We start from the raw sequence: 20,022 nt of genomic DNA, 5'->3' as shown, positions 1-20,022 counted from the left end.
CATGTAATTTTGTTAAAGACAAGGATGGACCGCAACTAGAGGATCTTTTTGATCCCGATCCAGTAGATCCGGAGGACGAACTGGTTTTTTTCCCTCCTGACGACAATTGGAAGGGGATGGGAAGGAAAAATGTTGTCTCTTCTACAGCGTACTAATGACTGGGATTGTGTGTTTCTTACTTATTGTTTTGTAATTTGTTGTATTATAGATACTATAGTGAGTGATGAAAAAAGCTGCACTACCCACTGGATGGTATTATAAATAACAACTCTAGTAACGGTATGGCAAAGTAGGTGATTTTTCTGTGTTAGCAATGCAGCCTCAAATATTAGAATTGTTAGGCATAATCTAGGTTACTGTGTGCTGCTTCTATTTTAGTGATAGAATGTGAATTAACAGGATTTGATGTTACCAGTGCTAGAATTTATGGGAATAGCTCTTTTAGTGTAATTTTACCACCTTATTATCAGTAACTCTTGGTTATGATGTTATTAGCCTATCAATTAGCCTTTTCTTAATTTGTGAAGACCAAACCTGGAAAGGAAAGGCAAAGGGATCCATCCCAGGCAAAGGGATGACCCTGTACTACAGAATGATACACTACGTTTCATCCCACTAGTCAGGATTTTAAAAATATGACCACGCATCACTCGAGACAAAGGCGAACGCTATCTTACTTTGATTCCACATGTGATTCTGATATAGGATTCTGGAGTATTGCCCAACAGATTTTTAGTTCACTGGTCCCTTCAATTGGCACCTGTACTAGGGGCCAAATGCCCCTCACTGAAGAATGATCTTGGGATAGAATGAAGTATTCTGATAGTTTTAAGGGAACTGATAGTTGTGTCTATAGCTGCAAATGTTTTGTTTCATAAAGAGGGCTGACCTTGGTAGCTTATTTTGCTTTGCAAACAGGCATTCCACTTGGGCTCTGTATAACGCACTGGCCATGCAGATGCAGTGTACAAATGGAAAAAGCCCTGCAGACCCTGAGAAGAGTAAAAGCAGGAGAGAATCTGTGGTGGGTGAGAGAGGAAGAGTGCACTTTGAAGCAGGGGACGCCCTGCTGGTGCTGCCTATCGCATCCACCGCTGGCGTGTTTCTTCTCTCTTCTTTCCAGTGGTTTGCCACCTTTCAAGGGTCAATAAGTAGTAATGCACTAGCTTAGAGAGTTTCTGATTCCTGCTTATGGGATTATCTAGAATGGATGCCTGTATGTGTGTGAGTGTGTGTATGTTGACTGGAACTCATGACCCTCTGTGCAGCTCTGAGTGCATGGTTTGCTTGTCTCTGCTCCTGAGGCATCCTGTTTCTCAGATCCAAATGTACCCTGAAACAGCACGGCTCAGCTTTAGCCACACTCACCAAGTTAGGATGTTAGCTAGCTAAGGGAAGGAATGCCCCTAGCGATGCCCTAGCAGGTTACCTTAGCATTGTGACCAATTCCCCGCATACCCAGTATGTAACGCGCTGTTGCGGTGCACTTACTCTGTTTTTTTCTTTTATGTCTGGTGGTGGCTGTAATGGGGGCACTGCAAGAACTGAAAATGGACAATGGACCGGGGTACAAGAGTTTGTCTTTTGGGCGATGGTGTACGCGTGGGGTATCCGCCATGTCTGTGGCATCCCAGGGAATAGCACAGGCCAAGCCATCGTGGAACGGACGCATCAAACCTTGAAGGTGTGGCTCCGTGCCTTAAAAAGAGGGGGGAGAGCTGACCGGTCCAGAACTGTGCCCCCATGTCTTGCTGTTGTGCGCAATGATATACAGTGGAGTGGGCTAATCATTGGGACCGTATAAACACCTCCCTCCTCTTGGCTAGTGTCCCTCGCCACCACAGGTCTATGGACACTACTTCTCATCGGAGAAGGACTGCTCTTACTATCTACTATATTTCGGCTGCTGCAACGGCTCATCAAGAACATTGGCTCATCAAGAATGGTACAGGTTAACCCGATGATATCTGATTATCAGCGCTTGTGCCAAGATCCATTTGAGGAAGGGCTAAAAAGGGGAGGTTTGATGGGGCAACAAGGCTAAGCGGGGTACACTTACAGGGGCGTTTTATGTTCGTGCATAAAGAGGGGGGAGATGTGGGATTAAGTGGGGTGGGTGGTGCCTGCAAGCACCTGGGGTAGAGCAGGAGGTCATGGGTATCCAGGGCGGGTGGTCGCATGTACGGGTATAAGTAGCTTTGTTGCGCAGCATTAAATTGGCATTTGGAGCTAGACGCCATGCATCCGTCTCCTTTGTCCCTGCATAAGGGGGGATTATGCAGACGGGAGGGCACCTCTGAGGTGTTGCGTGCTGGGCAGGAATGCATGGAGGTATGCAACATTGTGCATCTCCTTCATGATGCAGATGTGAAAAGACAGCACGGGTAGGAAGCAGCAAGGGATCCTATCCAACAAGAAATGAAACTGCAGAAGTAACAAATCAGGAAACTCCAGGAATTGATTCCCTATAGTATTGGTGCAAACTCCCCCTTTAATCCTCCAGGGTTCATACACACTCAAACAGCCTCTCCCTGCTTCCTTCCAAATTTACCCTCATCTATCCTCTAAGATTTATCATCCCCAAATCCTTACCGCCTTTCTTTAGTGTTTCTTCTTCCTCACTTAAACACATAATTGCAATCATAATAATGGCATTATTAAGACACTCATCACCATCACAATAACCACTGAGCACACACATCCCACCATTTTCCCCTTCCTTTTTCCATTTGCTTACACTGTTCAGCTGACTGGCTATTGCCACACATTTATGCAATACCTTGGATAACAGTGTGCTGAAATGAGATAAAAGAGGCTTGCGAACAAGGTGTCCATGCAGGCAAGTTGAGCAGAGGCTTGCAAATTCCTCTCTGCTTGATGTCTGTAAACTCTCACCAAATAGGGCTTCAGTTACAAAGGTCAATCAACAACCTGAACTTAGGAATTTTAAACTCACTGCACAGGTTTAATAGGCTAATTAACTTCTCTGCCCCAGGTGGCATAAAGTTAGAGTTAATTGCCCATATGATGTATGATACACAGGGTGGCCACATACAACGGGGAGCATGTATTAGGTGGACCAGGAAGTCTGTAACCTCCAAGTACTTCAGCCAATGAAGAAAGGAGATGGAACAATGTGGACAGAAAGAGGGGATAAAAAAGAGGCTGCGACCTCTGATGGGTTGAGACATGCCTATGGAAAAATGCCCCCTGTAGACTCTTTCTTTATTTGAATAAAGAAAGCTAAAGACTCTCCGCTGGCTGTTTTGGGGATTAAGATAATTGAACAAGCCTATCTGAGGAAAAAAAAAATTCCCAACATGTGGTAACTATCACAACAAAGATAATTACAACTTGCATTCTTTTGATTGGCCTGACATAGCCAATAAACAACAAATTTCTCTCCACATTAAAAAACAAAAACAAATGTCTCAAATCATGCAATCCTTTTTAACAACCATATATAACCCCTCTCTCAGTTCTCTGTTAAATTCACAACTCTCTTCCTTCCCATCTTCAAAGCTGTGTGCAATTTCAGTTAATCTCTTTGATGGACTAGAAAATCAACACACTCCTTTTCAGCAAGGTAATCCATTTCAGTGCACAAAAAAAAACCCAGTAAACTAGTAATCAAATGGAAACCAATTAAGAAGCAACCTTGTGTGCATCAGATCTATTGCAGAGACTGAGCCTCCCTTTTATACCCCTTGCTTTCACAGCACTCAGTATCTATTTGCTTGTGGCATAAAGAGTTTGAGCTAACAACCAATATCCAAGCTGCTATCCCTTTGTATTAACAAGGAAAACAAACACTGACTGCAAAAATACATGGGCAGCAATGTAAGCAGAACACCGAGGTGATGATGAATAATGCACTCCTGAATGTCAGGTTACAGGGGGATATTCGTAACATCCCAGCTCCTTTCCCACATTGCAACAAAATAAAATGTAAGTGGAACCAAAGTCCTGCGGTTATTAGAATGCAAATAAAATTATCTCATTTAAATTCACTCATATGTTCTAGACAACTATTTATGCAGAAACATTTTATGTCTTGTATAGACAGTTTGGGCCATTCTCAACATTTCAGTCGCCTAAAAATAGTAAGTTGCCAGCAAAAACACTTCTTCATCAGTTAATATTCAGGATCACAGATAATTAAACCACACAGTGGTTCATTCCTTCAGGGAGTTTTTTTTCTTGCCTGGATTCCTGGCTGCTTTTTGTCTCTAGCATTTCTCTCCTGCTTCTGGCAGATGAAGAGGAGGTGAAGGAGAAAAAGGAGGAAGGTTCCTGGGGAACATTAGGATTACAGTAATTTCCTATCTGTGAGTGAGTTAGAGTTTGCTCAGGGAACAATGACCTGCTGCTGCTACCTACTCCCCACCTCGTTTTTTTTTTAAACTTAGATTTAAAAGATGTTTGCAATTATAAAGTTATATAACCCAAAGTCTAGTGCATTTATCTCCTTTCTGCCCCCAAATACACAGGAAAAATAATCTCCCATTCATACATTTCCTCCACCTTTTTACTGCTGCCATGGGCAATTTAAAACAGAAAACTGCAATTTAGAAGGATCCTCAATCACACACTTACAGTTCACCAGCACTTGGTTCACACCCAAACCTGATGTGAATGTAGATGCCACTCATCCAAAGGACAGTTATGCCATATAGATAACAAATCATCTCAACTCCCTGAATTAAACAACTGTATTACCATAGGGACAAAGCTACTCTTGGTTTGCTGCCTGATTACCTTCCCTTGTTGAAAACAAAGAAAGAACTGTCCTCACACAGCTCTACTTATGTTTCCTTTCATTATTCTGAAATGGGAGCTGTTTAAGATCCAACATTTTGTTCTCAACTGGAAAGATCAGCTGAATGGGTATGGAAATTAGTCTGTATACTTCTTATTTTTTAACAGTGGGGAAGGGAAATTGATAAGAATAGATGGGGAAAGTGGGGAAAGAAAATTTCTCGCATTTTCATTTTTAAATTAGATTGGAAAAAGGTCTCAAAGATGTTATGGAAAAGGTATAATCCATGAAAGAATAACATTTTAAGAGCTGAAAGAATCTAGTTACCTCTTGTTCACTAGAAAACATAAAAAGGAAAGTGATGACTACTTACATATAATAGGTAGGATATAACCCTTCAAAGTACCAGCAATGCTTTTTGGCTTCTGTACACTACAAAGAAAGAAAAATACCTTATTAATATTTACATAGAACAAAGTACAATTATAAACACAAGCACTGTTTATAAATACTGTAATTTTGAGCAATTAGAAAAAGTGTCTTTTCCCAAAGACTTCACAATCCTAAAACACATAACTGGGAACTCAGTTAATCTGAACTGTGAAGTGCCCAGTTCAGGTTCATCCTTCGTAGCGGGCTTTGTCTATGGGGCCTCAAAGGTTAACATGATTCATGACTGTAGTTAATAGATTCTGTGCATTGCACACCTTGTCTGGTAAAAGTAGTGTCTTAAAAGAATATGGAGAACTTAAGAGCTCATTGTGGCTGTAGTCACTTAAGAGACCTCCATCACATGCTGAGTTTGAAGATGCAAGGCATAAGATTGCATAGTGAATTGCAGGAAATTATCCATCTTCATGGAATTCTCTACATGTGGAGCCAGGCTTGGAAAGAAACAAAACAGAGATCCCACTTCATCTTCCTACACCTTGGAAACGTTTCAAGTGTTCATGAAATAACCTGAGAAACTGCTTTCTGCAGTCCAGGGGCATTGTTCTCTTTTGCAGACTGTCAGCATATCCTTGCTAAGGGATGGTGACAAGCATTTTCTCAAGGGGGGGGGGAGGGAGGGGTGATGCAGGCAGTGTGGGAAATGCATATCATTACAGGCACTGCTGGAGTACAGACAGCAGCTAAGAACAATAGCAGCACTTAAAAAAGAAAACCAGATGTCAAGCCCAAATTACATATATAAGGCACAAAATACTTCTGCGTATCCTGCTGATAGTGCTAGCATAAAATGGTGCCTCTCTTGCACATATAGTTCCAGAAGCTCTACCACAAACTGCATTATCTGATCACATACAGACTGGGCATTGTGGGACACCTCCACAGAGTAGCAAGAAATATCTTCTGGGATTTTAACAGTAATTCTCCATGCTGCTCACACCTGACACCCAAGGTCAGAGAGCACTCACACATCAGCAGCACTTGGATCATTCTTCATGTTTCACTTGGCAGCTCACCTTTAGATAATAGCTCATGTAAGTTTATTAGCCTCCCTGAACCCCAGAATACTAAATGAATCCAGTTAAGACAAAGACAAAGTGTTTTTAGATCTCTGATTCTTACTCCTCATGAATAAGAAAGGCTGCAAGCTATTTAATGAGCATCTGATGAGCTAAATCACAGATGGATCAATTACAGCCCATGAAGACAAACTGCTATGGATTAAATTGTTAAGACTAGTATGGAGGAGGGGAGTAGGAGAAGAGAATTCTGATGCATATGATCAGATCTGACCACTAAACCTATGACAGGCTCCCACCAGCTCCAAGAAGTACACCTTTTGGTTCTGATGGAAGGACTAGAACTTTTTCCTTGGGAGAGAGCTTCGTTCCCTTCTCAAATCTATGCTGCAATGAATGCAGGAGATTTGTAGGAGGGCTCCATGGTTTCTGCTGGAGATGCTGGTGTTCAGAGACCTATCTTCAAATTCCATAGAATCACAGAATCACCAAAGTTGGAAAAGGCCTCTAAGATCATCCAGCCCAACTGTTCACCTATCACCAGTATTTCCCACTAAACAATGTCCTTCAGTACAACATCTAAACACTTCTTAAACATCTTCAGGGACGGTGACCCCACCACCTCCCTGGGCCACCCATTCTAGCATCTTACCATGTTTTTCCTAACATCCAACGTGAATCTCCCCTTGCGAAACTTAAGGCTATTCCCTCTAATCCTATCACTAGTTATATGAGAAGAGACTGACTCCCACCTCACCACAACCTCCTTTCAGGTAGTTGTAGAGAGTGATAAGGTCCTCCCTGAGCCTTCTCTTCTCTGGACTAAACAATCCCAGGTCCCTCAGCCGCTCCTCATAAGACTTGTGCTCCAGACCTCTCACCAGTTTTGCTGACCTTCTCTGAAAATGCTCCAGAGCCTTAATGTCTTTCTTGTAATGAGGAGCCCACCTAAACACAGTACTCAAGGTGCAGCCTCACCAGTGCCGAATACAGAGGGATGATCACTTCCTTGCTCCTGCTGGCAACACTATTTCTGACACAAGCCAGGATGCCATTGGCATTCTTGGCCATCTGGGCACACTGCTGGCTCATGTTCAACCAAGCATCAACCAATACCCCCAGGTCTGTTTCCTCTACACAGTCTTCCAGAAACTCTGCCCCAAGGATGTAATGTTGCCTGGGGGTGTTGTGTACAAAGTGTAGGACCTGGCACTTGGTCTTGTTGAATTTTATCCCTCTGCCCTCAGACCAGCTATCCAGCCTGTCCAGATCCCTCTGTAGGAACTTCCAAGTCCCAGGAAGATCAACACTTCCTCCCAGCTTGGTGTCATCTGCAAACTTAATGAGGGTGCACTCAATGCCCTCATTCAGGTCATCAGTAACGATATTGAAGAGGACAGGCACCAGTATTGACCCCTGGGGAGCACCACTAATGACTGGTCAACAGCTGGATTTAACTCCATTCAACACCACTCTCTGGGTCTGGCCATTCAGCCAGTTCTTTATCCAGCAAAGAGTGTACCTGTCTAAGCCATGGGCTGGCAGCTTCTCCAGGAGAATACTGTGGGAGACAGTGTCAAAGGCTTTGCTGAAGTCAAGGTAGACCTCATCAACAGCCTTTCCCTCATCCACCAGGCAGGTCTCTTGATCATAGAGGGAAATCAGGTTGGTCAAGCAGGACCTGCCTTTCATGAACCCACGCTGGTTGGGCCTGATCCTCCAGTTGTCCAGCACATGCCCTATGATCTCACTCAAGACAATCTGCTCCATAACCTTCCGTGGCTCCAAGGTCAAGCTGATGGACCTGTAGCTCTCTGGATCATCCTTATGACCCTTCTTGTAGACTGGAGTCACACTGGCAAGCCTCCAATCCTCTGGGACCTCGCCGGTTACCAGGAGCACTGATAGATGGTGGAAAGCAGCCTGGCAATCACCTCCGCCAGCTCCCTCAGCACCCTTGGGTGAATCCCATCCGGCCCCATGGACTTGTGGCAGTCCACATGGTGCAGTAGGTCTCTAACTGTTTCCACCTGAATAGTGTGGGGTTTATTCTGCTCCCCATTCAAGACTTCCAGGTAATGGGGTAGAGTACCCCAAGGACAACTGGTCTGTCTTTTAAAGACAGATGTAAAGACGGTATTGAGAACCTCAGCCTTTTCCTTGTCCTCAGTGGTCACGTTCCCCAATACATCCAGTAAAGGATGGAGATTCTCCTTAGCCCTCCTCTTACTGTTAATATATTTGTAAAAAAGTTTATTGTTCTCTTTTACCCCAGTGGCCAAGTTGAGTTCAAGCCTGGCTTTTGCCTTTCTAATTTTGTCCCTGCACATCCTAACAGCTTCTTTGTACTCTCCCCAAGTTGCCTGTCCCTTCTTCCACAGGTGGTAGATTCCCTTTTTCTCCTGGAGCTTCAGGAAAAGCTCCCTGTTCATCCACGCCAGTTTTCTTCCCCACCGGCTCATCTTGCAGCACAGTAGGACAGCCTACTCTTGCACCATTAAGACTTCCTTCTTGAGGAGTGACCAGCTTTCCTGGATGCTTTTACCTTTCTGGACTAAATCCCAAGGGACCTCCTCACCAGAGTCCTGAATAGTTCAAAATCCGCCCTCCGGAAGTCCAAAGCAGCAGTTTTCCTGGCCCCACTCCTGACTTCACCAAGAACTGAGAACTCCAGCATCTTGTGGTCACACTGTCCAAGACAGCTCCCAGCCTCCACATCTCCCACCAGTCCTTCTCTGTTTGTGAACAGCAGGTCAAGTGGAGCTCCTCCCCTGGCAGGCTCTCTTAGCAGCTGTGTCAGGAAGTTATCTTCCATACACTCTGGAAACCTCCTAGACTGCTTCTTCTGTGCTGTACTGTATTTCCAGCAAAAATCAGGGAGGTTGAAGTCCCCCACGAGAACAAGGACTGGCAATCATGCAACTTCTGCCAGCTGCTCATAGAGTGCCTCATCCATCTCTTTATTCTAATTAGGCGGTCTATAACTATGACCTCCACCAGGGTGTCAGCCTTGTTGGCCCTCCCCCTGATCCTTACCCATAGAGATACAACCTTATCATTCCCAGCACCAAGCTCAACAACATCGAAATACTCTCTAACACAGAGGGCCATGCCAACACCCCTCCTACCTTACCTATCGCTTCTGAAGAGCTTATAGCCATCCACTGCAGCACTCCAGCTGTGGTAGCAACCCCACCATGTTCCCATGACAGCAACTAGGTCATAGTTTGCCTGACACACAATAGCATCCAGCTTCTCCTCTTTGTTGCCTATGCTGCATGTATTGGTGTAGATGCACTTCAGCTGAGTCCCTTGCCCCACTCCCAGTCTGTCATAGTTTCCCTACACTCATCTCTAGCGGGCCTGGTTTTATCTCCTTCCCCCTTCATACGTAGCTGTCATGGCATTATCTAAGAATCTGTGTCCATGACAAGGGGGACAGGCCCAGAAAAAAGAAAAAGAGAGAAAAGAAAAAAAAATTGTCAGCGGGTAGGGGCCGGCCCTGAGCAGTCTAAAACAGCAGGGGAGCCGCGGACCCACACCCTGGGGAAAACAAAGGGAGAAGGGGAAAGGTACGGAACCCATGGACGGATCTAAAACAAAACAGCGGTACCAATCTGAGGAGAAATAACTAATTTTACTAAATATATCAAAATTGAGGCCAGTAAAATCATAACAGAGAGAGTTTACAAACTGAGATTCTTACACAGTAAACTGCAGGGGGACCACATGCTTCTCCCCTGGGCAGGAAGGAAGAAACCCCAAGTCTCCCAGGCAGCTTCACCACCCCCTCCCAACACAAAGACCCCTGGGGAGTGCAGCTCCTCCCCTCCCCCTCGGAGGACCACACACCAAAAAAGGCAGTTTGCAGTAACCAGAGAATTAACTCTTTAACTGCTAGTGCTTTACATGATGTTATGATGTGGAATACCGACAACAAAAATCACAAAACCATGACACTAGTTTAAAGCCCTCTCAACAAGCCCTGCCAGCTCCTGGGCAAGGATCCGTGTCTCTCTTTGAGAAAGGTGAGACCCATCAGTAGCCATCAGGCCAGGCTCAAACCACCTCCTGGTCAAAAAAACCCAAATTCTTGCAATTGCACCAGCCTCTCAGCCATGTAATTATGAGTGTTCTCCTGCTCCTCTCAGTATGCCTCCCTGCCACTGAAGGGATAGAGGAAAATATGACCTGTACACCCACTCCATGCACTAACCACCCCAATCCCCTGAAGTCCTTTTTGATAGTCCTCAGGCTTCTCTCAGCAACCTCATTGCTGCTGGCCTGAACTATCAATAAAGGATAATAATCAGAGGGGAAAATCAGACTAGGAATTTTCCTAGAAATATCTTTGACCCGGCCCCCAGGGAGGCAGCACACTTCACTGTGGGTAAGGTTGGGCCAACATATAGGGTCCTCTGTTCCTCTCAGGAGGGAGCTGCCTATGACAATCATCTTTCTTTCCTTCTTGGCAGAGGCAGCCTTGAGGAGTAGAGTCAACCGCCTCACCCTAGACAATCCTGTGGGTGAACCTCCCACCGCATCATCACTCACCTCCCGCTCAAGTTCCAGAGACTCAAACCTATAGGGGTTTCCATAGGGGAATCTGAGGAAACAAGGTAGGTCAGGATGGAGATTTCCTGTGATGCTGACCTGTGACCTGTTTCCACTCCTCCTCTTCTCTTAAATTACCTCCTTTTGCTCAACAATGGTAGAGCAGGGGGCCCATCACAGGAAAATTTGTTCTATTCCCCTTTTTTACCCCACACCTTCAAAGCTTCCAACTTCTGAATCTCTTTATCAGCATGCTGTTTCCCCTTGCTCTGAATTTAGAACTACAAGTTTCTCTCGGTATCGCTCTGCAAACACATATCCATTGCAAATTCAGCAGGCTTGCTGCCGATACAGAGCAAAACACTTTGGCTCTTTTCCTCTGAAAGTTGCAAAGCAGCAAGCCCTGGCTAAAATCCCAGTCATCCCCTTGGGAAGCCTCATTCAAGTCCAGTGCCCAGTCTGGAGCATACATCATTGCAAAATACTTTTCTTCCTGCTAATGAACAAACATGATTCACTGTTTGCCTCAACATCCTTAAAGCCTTTGTCAGTCTAAAGCATTTTAATTGATGTTTTCCCAGCAATGTTTCTGAGTACATGGAGCCTGTATACAAATGTAAAGAAGGCTTTTACATTCAGTACTCATTCTGCCACCCTCCTACCGATATTTCAAACCACTTTAAAATTTCTAAAACAAACTGGGAAGATTCCTTCTTTCCACATCTTCCAAATTGTAAAAATTATATTTCTGCCTCTTACTGTATTTTGCCTTACCTGTTTCAGACAGCTAATATGCTTACCACTGTCACAAAAAAAGGCTTCAGCCTGGTGAAGTTTTGCAAATATTTCCTTCTAGCTTACAGGGCTTAGACATATACACTAAAAAATCTGGTGCACAGACCTTATCTCTATATGGGACCTAGAACATTAGGCACCAATCCTGATTCTGCCCTTTTTAATACCACAGCAATATGAATAATGCACAGAAGCCATTCAGCTCTCCTACACAAGAATAAGGAAAACAAACAAGCAGACTTCAAATGTAAGCAGCAGGGCAGAATCTGGTACATGTTACATTTATACACACAGGACCAAGTGCTGAAGCTCCTGCAGTTAGAACTCCTCCTGATCTCCATGGCAACATTGATAAGCAAATCCCAACACGAAGCAGTAGGCTACTAACCACAGTCTCTACTGCTAGTTAGCAGACCTCACAGGAATTCACTGATAATAAGACGACGACACTGGTGGTGCCTCTAAGGATCTCAATCTCCTTAGCTACCATAGGGATGAAGAGGGTAGTTTGGGCATGGATTAGTTTTTCCTATCCCACATACATCCACTGAAGCAGACTGTGATCACCCATCTCATGCTAAGTACAAATATTCTGGCAAGCTGTGCAAGCTCATGTGGGACATCTGCCCCCAGCACTGGGCTCTGATCCTTACTCAGCCTTTGGAACATTGTGCCTGTGCAGTTGTCAGAGACAAGGCAGTTAAGAAACCTCAGATGGCAGCAACCAATTCCAGTCCACAAACATACAAAGGGAAGATCAGTCTTAGACAGGGTTGATGCCCACTCTGCCATCTATCTCAGAGTTTTACGATGTTTATTTTGTCTGAAAAGGCAATTTACCCATTCACTAATAGCAAAAAAAGTGTATATACGGTTTTTAAACTGGACTTAGGTTCAACTCTGTGGAAGCTACCCACTCTTCCAGAAGAACTTAGCACATTCTGCTTATAAAATTCCTCTTTCTGTGCCCTTTAGCAATTGGGCACTGCTATAAAATATAAATACAAGAGAGAATTTCAATTTTTAAATGAATGAGGCAGATCTAATTGGCTGTGCATATGTAATCTTTACAGAATTAAAGGCGTATGAATTAGACAAATGCATGAATACCTAAGATTGTGTATTTGAAGAGAAAAAAACATGAGACTGACTTATTTATTCATTTGTTTATTTTAATAAATCAGCATCTTTTCTTGCCTGTTTTCTCTGACAGTCTGCAGCAACAGGAGCTGCAAGCCATGCTCTTCTGTGGCTTCTAAATTCATTCAGATTTCCTCTAAGAGAGGAAACATGCTTTCTGCCACAGACTGAAATTGCATATGCTGATGCTGCTAGTAAGAACAATGAAAAAGAGAAGTTACTAAAACATGAAGCAAAAATTGGCTTTGATCACACCATAAAATGCAGAGTGTGAGCACACACGTATGCACATGATGTGAAGGAAGACAAACCATGTAGACTGCTCACTGAATGTCGTAAGGGGCTCCACAGATCATTAGTTATGCTTTGTAGGGTTTGTAGAAATACTATGTAGCAGGAATATCCTCTAAATTGCACATTATTATCTCTCTGTGCACATGACAATAAAAAGAGAATAGATCAATTACTTAGTCTTTGCTATCAAGGGAGCAGTGGGATTTATGCAATTTGCTTTTACTGGAGATTTAAATAATAATAATGCAAAAACAATTACAGCCTTGTTTGTAGATAGCAAATACTTTGCAATACAAGTAGAATCAATTTTTGTGACAGGCAGAAATAAAAAAAAAGCAGCTTGCTGTGGATAGACATGTTTGTGGAGGGCAGGGTGGGATGAGATGGCCGCCATGCTCAGGCTGGGTGGCTGACATCTGCTCAAAGCCAGATTCTGCAAAAGGCACAGATCTGCTATCGATCTGAGTCAATGAAACTGTATCAGCTCAAAGTCGCTGAGGGCACAGTTCCTTCTTTTTAACTAGAGAAAGATGCTACACACCATTTCCCTTAAGGCTTGGAAGAAACAAAACAGATAAATTCAGAAAAAAAAAAAAGTATAAATTTGAGTCAGTGACCTGCCATCCTGATAGGACAGGAATGGCTCCCAGGGTTCTAGCACGGCACATCAGTGAGCTGCTTCCTCCCATTCAGCTGGGTACGTGCTGTGCACTAGTAGGGGCCAGGTGATCCAAACTTCATTCTTGTGGCTACAGCCTTAGCAGTTTTGCTAGGATTAATTCATTCGTATATGAACAGGAAGGAGGAAATAAAAGCATCTAAGACATGGAATAAGACCTCATTGGTTCTGAGCATCACACTACACATTGTTAGAAAAGGATTTCCTATTCTAGCATATACTGAGAATTCTGTCTTCCACACAGCCAGACCAAAACCAGTCACTGAGGAAGTGGGAAGGACAAGACATCTGTGAACACACAGCCCCACTGCATCTGACACACAACTAGCTTTGCCTGCTGCCTGTGTTCCACAAGATCTGTCACAGGAGCCACTTGCCCCAAACTTCTGAATGTTTACTGGTCACATCTCTTAGCAGCTGTTCAACGGAGCCCAAAGGACAGGGCAGCCTACAGCACAGCTCCAGACTAAATAATTGGTTCTAGAAGGTCCATTATTGGCTAGGAATCACAACGCTTTATGAGATTTGACCTTTAGAATTTTATCAGTTTTCAGAATATTGTCCCTTTCAGTGCCTAGACAAGAGTGGAAAGAAGAGATACAAGCTGCTCATTAGATACAGTGCACTAAAATCAGAGGGCCTTCTCCATGCTGTGTTTGAAAGATTGGATTTACAGAGACAAAATGAACATACTGCTCTTCCACAGACAATAAAAGAGCAAAATATCATCCATCAGAGTACATACTGAAAAGTGAAGCCTAAGGGTGAAAACAATTTGCTACAGAAAATACATTTTGTTTTAGCCTTGTCTGAATCCATCAACATTCACCCCTACTTCTTCCCTGGTAACACTAACAGATGAGAGTAAAAGTAGCCCATCTCTAACCTACTCTAAGAAACTGAGCTTGCAAGCCAGGTCGCTTGTGATGGCAAGAAATCCATTTGTGACTAAAGACAAAGCAACTCTTTCCAAAAATCAGGATTACAATAAGGAATTTTTATCTCCTAAGCTAATGAGAAAACAGCAGGAAAAGTTGTGCATAATAGGATGCTGACTCTTCTGTCCTTCACTTTCTACTCCATGTAGCACTGAACAGAACAGATACTACTGCAGATATACAGTTGTTTCATCAAAACCCAAAGTCACGTAACTCATCATAGTATAAAGAATTAATTTTACTATTTTTCAGGAGTTGTTTCTGTCCTCTGAGAAAGAAAGGAGTATTTCCCAAAAAGAATCCTTAATAGAAGCAACTTCTGCAGTTTGAATTAATCAGTCTGTGCTTTGCAACAGTAAAATTTCAGCACAAGCAGCTAATTTATGTTAGTTCTTCTAGTGCTCAGAGCACATGCATTAATCACTGTATTTTTTACTTGAAATTCATGTATGTTTAGCACTAGATAGTCTCCCATCAAAAAGCTCCACTTTACATTTAGATCTATTAACCTTTCCCATAAAAGAAGTATAAATATCCCTCACATTCAAATGAAGTTCAGTCCTAGAATAATACAGTCTCAACTGAATGTAATCATTACATAAGCGACCTGGGGAGAAAAAAATAGAAACAAGGAAAAAAGAAAATGAGAAGTCTTCAGCACCGCGGACAGCGCCTAGCAAAAGGCCGCCGTGGATGATTAAACGATGACAGGCCATCAGAGACTGCAGGAGAGCACATCTCTCTGATGGCTATGACGATCCAGGGATGTTGCCCTGGGAGCTGATGGGCTTTGTTCTGATTGTGTTATGCATCCCCTGCATGCTCGTTTGTTCCGTAGCGAAAGCTGACAGGACCCAGCTCCTCTTCCCATCACTCTTTCATTCTTGACATTTAATCCACTGATGCACACCTTGCTCAGTTCCTTCTTATGCACAGTCCTTGGAAAATCAAGTATTTGTTTATTCAACATGGACTTTTCACTTTAAGGCTTAGAGATATTTATTTCAAAATTGCAAATACTGGATCAAAATCCTTTCTACTTTGAAGTCCAAAAACATATGAATCACTGAATGTAACAACTCCTCAGTCTCAAGAAACAAGATACAGAGTTCATGGCCAACTCCACACTCAGTGCAGGGAACAAAAGAAATTGGTAATAATGAGATACCACTTAAGTGCTATTTCCCTGTAGGATTTGCAAGGCCAAAGCTTGGTAATACTGAAATATCAGGTAAGTCCTGTTCCCCTGTAAAGTACGCAAGGCCAAAGTAAGACCTCACTTTCAAGTGCGTTTTCCAGAAACCCATCATGCTTAATGTTATATTACTGGTGGAGCACCTGTTCATTTTCAAGTAAATTACATATTGTCATGCATGAATTAAGCAAGTGAGCATCTGAATACAGTGAAGATTAAAGATGTTACCTTGCAAACATTTTGATATTTGAAAACCAGTTTTTGAAGAACCTTGAGTAGAAAAATCTACTTCAGTATTCTCTTGGGGAGGCTTTGTTCTTGGTCAGCTCCCATCTGCTTAGCAGTGAATTGTAAGCCCTGCCATCAGATGCTTACCTACAGGTGCTTCATTAACAGCCATTGTTATTGTGGCATTCACTTGCTCACAAGCTGCCTCAATCTCCCCAGGGAAAAGCATAGATGTCTGATTTATGATGCAGGTTCAATCTGCTTTAATGACCAAAGCAGGACTGCAGAAACAGTACTAAAGGAAACTTTAGTTTGCTTGGACCAACTAATAACTACTTTTGAGTAAACACACACACACAAAACCCTCAAATAGTAACAGCCTTGAATACCAGACCAACTTCACATTTGCTATCTCAGAAAATTGGGCTGTGTTAGTTGAAAGCTAAAATACAGTTATCTCCATGTCGCAATCCAGAAAACATTTTTGTTCCAGGACTCAGTTCCTAGAATGGGAACTGGAGGAAATTCGTGGATTTGGGCTCATCAGTGTTAATAATCAAGTCCCTCTTCCTGCACACAGTCTATTAAAGTTTCTACTAATTGTCAGCAAACATCTCTTTCTCAGGGCAAAACTTTCCTCAAACAAAACCAGCAGAAGAATTTGACCTAGTATAATTTTATCTGTTTAACAAGTCAATTCAAGTTTTCAGAGAGATGCTTTATTGTGCCTTTTGCATAGACACAACATCAATGCCTTTTAAATTAAACTAAGAACCTAAACTGACTCCTGCTTAGACTGTCACTGCCATAGAGACAGTATATGATTATCAAACTCCAGTACAAACACAATCCAACAGTTGTACCTCACTTCTTATTTGAATAGAAGAAATACTATGCCTCTGCCCTTGGAAAAGACTGCTGAACTCTTTCTGACAGGTAACAGTGCCTACCTACTAATGGCAAGGCAATTTTAAAAATGAACTAACTTCCTGCATAAGACCATCATATTGATTTTTCTTCTATTAGGAGCCTGAATGTACTTAAACAATAATTTCTAGTGGCCCAATTTGGCAAATTTCAACATAATCCACTAGAAGTATTGTCAAATCTCTACAATTAAATCAAAAGCACATCATTCAGCACTTTTTAACAGCATTATTTCCTCAGCATGAGTGATCATCTGAGTTTTTCCACATTTAAAATGTCTCACTGGAAGAAAGCGGAGGGGGGTCTGGGGAAGGGGGGAGTGACAACGGAGGGAACAAACAAGCAAAAAAAACCACTTAATCTCTGGAAACTGCAGTATATTCTCTATCTTCTTGCAAATACTGGATACTCAAAACCAGACAAATTCAAAAAATCCCTTGGTACAGCAATCACATCTTGGCTTATCCTACAATTTAATTCTCTCCACACACTTCACAGCTTGATGAAGGCTATGCTGGATGGTGAGAACGTTTCATATGACTTCTCACCTGTTCAACCAGTGCACGCTCCTTGCCCTAGAATCTCTCCCATACACACAGTGGGTTTTCTAGGACCAAATCAAGCTTTTGGCTTTCTCTGCTAACAATTATGATGCAAGTTTTCTAGCAATCACCATTGGACCTCTGGTAACCACTATGGTGGTCTGTGGTTCCCTCAATGTTATGCTCTCCTGCTTGCATTTAACGACACACAACCACATAGGGGGAAAGGTTACCTGACTCAAAAAAAAGTGAGGATGCTGCAATGAACTTCCCTCTCTTTCATACACACTACACAGATATCACAAATCTCTTCACTAAGATTATTTTCCTCACAAAGTGTATCTTAATGCTCCTTAGAGACACTCTGTGACTGATAACTGCAAGAGTGAGATGAGGTATAAATGAAACATCAGCCCTCTATTAACATATCATCTACATTCCAAAAAAGTTCAAGATTCCAGCCTGTAGGTACTGCTATGGGTGGATAATAGCATGAGATATGGTCATACATGTTTAATTCATAAACCTAGTAGCTAAAAATTATTCAACTGAACTGAAAGTGTAGAGAACTTGAATAGTGTTCAGAACAAAATACAGATGCACTTGCAAAGTTGGTCAGCATTGTCACTGTAAATCAAACTTCTAGAGAAAATTAAATCCCTGTGAAAGCAGTGGGAAGCTCCCAAGGCATCAAGGGCAGTACTTCTGTTTGCATGGGTCGCACTTTGATTCTCTGCCACCTCTTCAGAGTTGACACAGAGCACATCACTCCTCCATGCACAACAGGGTGCATTTCAGACAGAAAACGCACGACAAAATGAGGATAATAAGGCAGCATCGTGATAAACAGTACTGTGCAAGAAAATAACCATTTATTCTCTAGCCAAAAATGTAAACTCATAGATGGGAGAAAGAAGTAAAATGGGAGTAGCAGAGCAGAGAAGCAAACAAGGGAATGAAGTGCCAAAGACAGCAGGCAAGATGAGAAGTAGAGACAAGGCCTGTGAACGAGGAGAAGAAAAAGCAGACAGGGGGAAGGAAATCAGGGTAATCAGAGACTGGAATGTCATTTGAGAAAGGAGTAAGTTCTTATTTCTGATACGTATTATCTACTACAGCAGTCTCTCACTGCAACAGATCATCTTTCACTTCTTTCCTCATTTAAGTGAGGGAATGGGAAAAGAAGAACCTATAAAATTTGGGGCTTATTCTTCTTTCACCAGTGTATATGCCAGCTGGAGTTAACAGGTAACAAGCAAAGAATCAAAACAGAATCATGTTTAACGATCTCCAGTGATCCCACAAGTGGCATTTTCAGGATGTGGATTGTACAGAACAATTTCAGATCTCAGTCAGTCTACTTCCCCTCCTCCTTTCTGCTCCTCAGAAACAAAACTGACAGGCAGTGGAAAAAGAGGCTAATTGGAACAAATGGCACAAGTTCCAAGCTGCAGTCAAGTCTTCTTCCCTTCACTTTTCCAAACAAGTCATTCACATTAGAGGTCAGAAACCAACAGGATGGCAGGCAAAGAAATCACAAAGGCAGACTCTGAATGGCATGTTGTAGTAGGACCAATACATTGGATTGAGAGCATTTTGTGAAGAGTGTTGATGAGAAGCAGCAGATTCCAGTGTCGTAGTCATTTTTTTTACCACAACAGATGCCTGGTGCTGTCAACTAGCTGCATTTCTCCTCTGTGAGGTAGCAGTTCCCATTTTCAGCTTAAAAGGTTTCAATCTAAGAGTTCTCCTGACAGAGAAAAGTATGACACTATGAATTAGCTGTGGGTCCTCACTCCAGCCACCTGAAAGAATCTGGAAATCCTGGTATCATCTTCATGCAACGCAAGGCAACAAATAAACAAACAAACAAACCAAAAACCCAACAAGCACACCTTCATTTTTGAGTGTGCTTAGTCTTTAATTTGTGAGAGAAAAAGCCTGGCACTTCACCATGGACAGGCTGTTCGGCCTTGGCTCATGCTTATCACGACATTGTTGATTTTCAATTAAAAGATGAACGCTTCTAGAATCACAAAATGACTTGAGTTAAAAGGGACCTTAAAGACCATCTAGTCCCAACCTCCTGCCATGGGCAGAGACACCTTCCACTAGACCAGGTTGCTCCAACCCTCATCCAGCCTAGCCTTGAACAGCTCCAAGGGTGGGGCACGCAGCTTCTCTAGGCAGCCTGTGCCAGTGCCTCACCACCCTCTGAGTAAAGAATTTCTTCCTTATACTTAACCTAAATCTCCCCTCTTTTAGTTTAAAGCCATTATCCCTCATCCATAACAGGACATACACTCCTTGAAAAAGAGTGCCTCTCCATCTTTCGTGTAGGCCCCTTTAAATACTGGAAAGATGCAATGAGGTTTCCTCAGAGCCTTCTCTTCCCCAGACTGAACAAGCCCATCTTCTTCAGCCTTTCTTCACAGGAGAGGAGCTCCAGCCCTCTTTCTGGCCCCCTCTAGATCCACTCCAGCAGCTCCACATCCTTCTTGC

The 20,022-nt window shown here is 42.9% G+C and overlaps 1 protein-coding gene and 1 long non-coding RNA gene across 2 annotated transcripts in view; one reads left to right on the top strand and one right to left on the bottom strand.

Annotated features, from left to right (window-relative positions):
- VOPP1 (vesicular, overexpressed in cancer, prosurvival protein 1) overlaps nt 1-20,022 on the bottom strand; it is a 71,379-nt gene that overhangs the window by 23,648 nt on the left and 27,709 nt on the right. The window contains exon 2 of the mRNA XM_021389006.1: nt 5,133-5,191. Coding sequence (XP_021244681.1) covers nt 5,133-5,191 — 59 coding nt within the window. The remainder of the gene's footprint in view (nt 1-5,132; nt 5,192-20,022) is intronic.
- LOC110394934 lies at nt 9,387-19,456 on the top strand. The gene is made up of 3 exons (XR_002436043.1): nt 9,387-9,800; nt 10,704-10,847; nt 13,935-19,456. It is a non-coding gene; the product is annotated as an uncharacterized LOC110394934 (long non-coding RNA).

Source organism: Numida meleagris, chromosome 2 (genome assembly GCF_002078875.1).
Source record: "Numida meleagris isolate 19003 breed g44 Domestic line chromosome 2, NumMel1.0, whole genome shotgun sequence".
NCBI classification, from domain to species: Eukaryota; Metazoa; Chordata; class Aves; order Galliformes; family Numididae; genus Numida; species Numida meleagris.
Note: the sequence above shows the minus strand (reverse complement) of the source record. Positions and strands in the feature narration are given on the sequence as shown.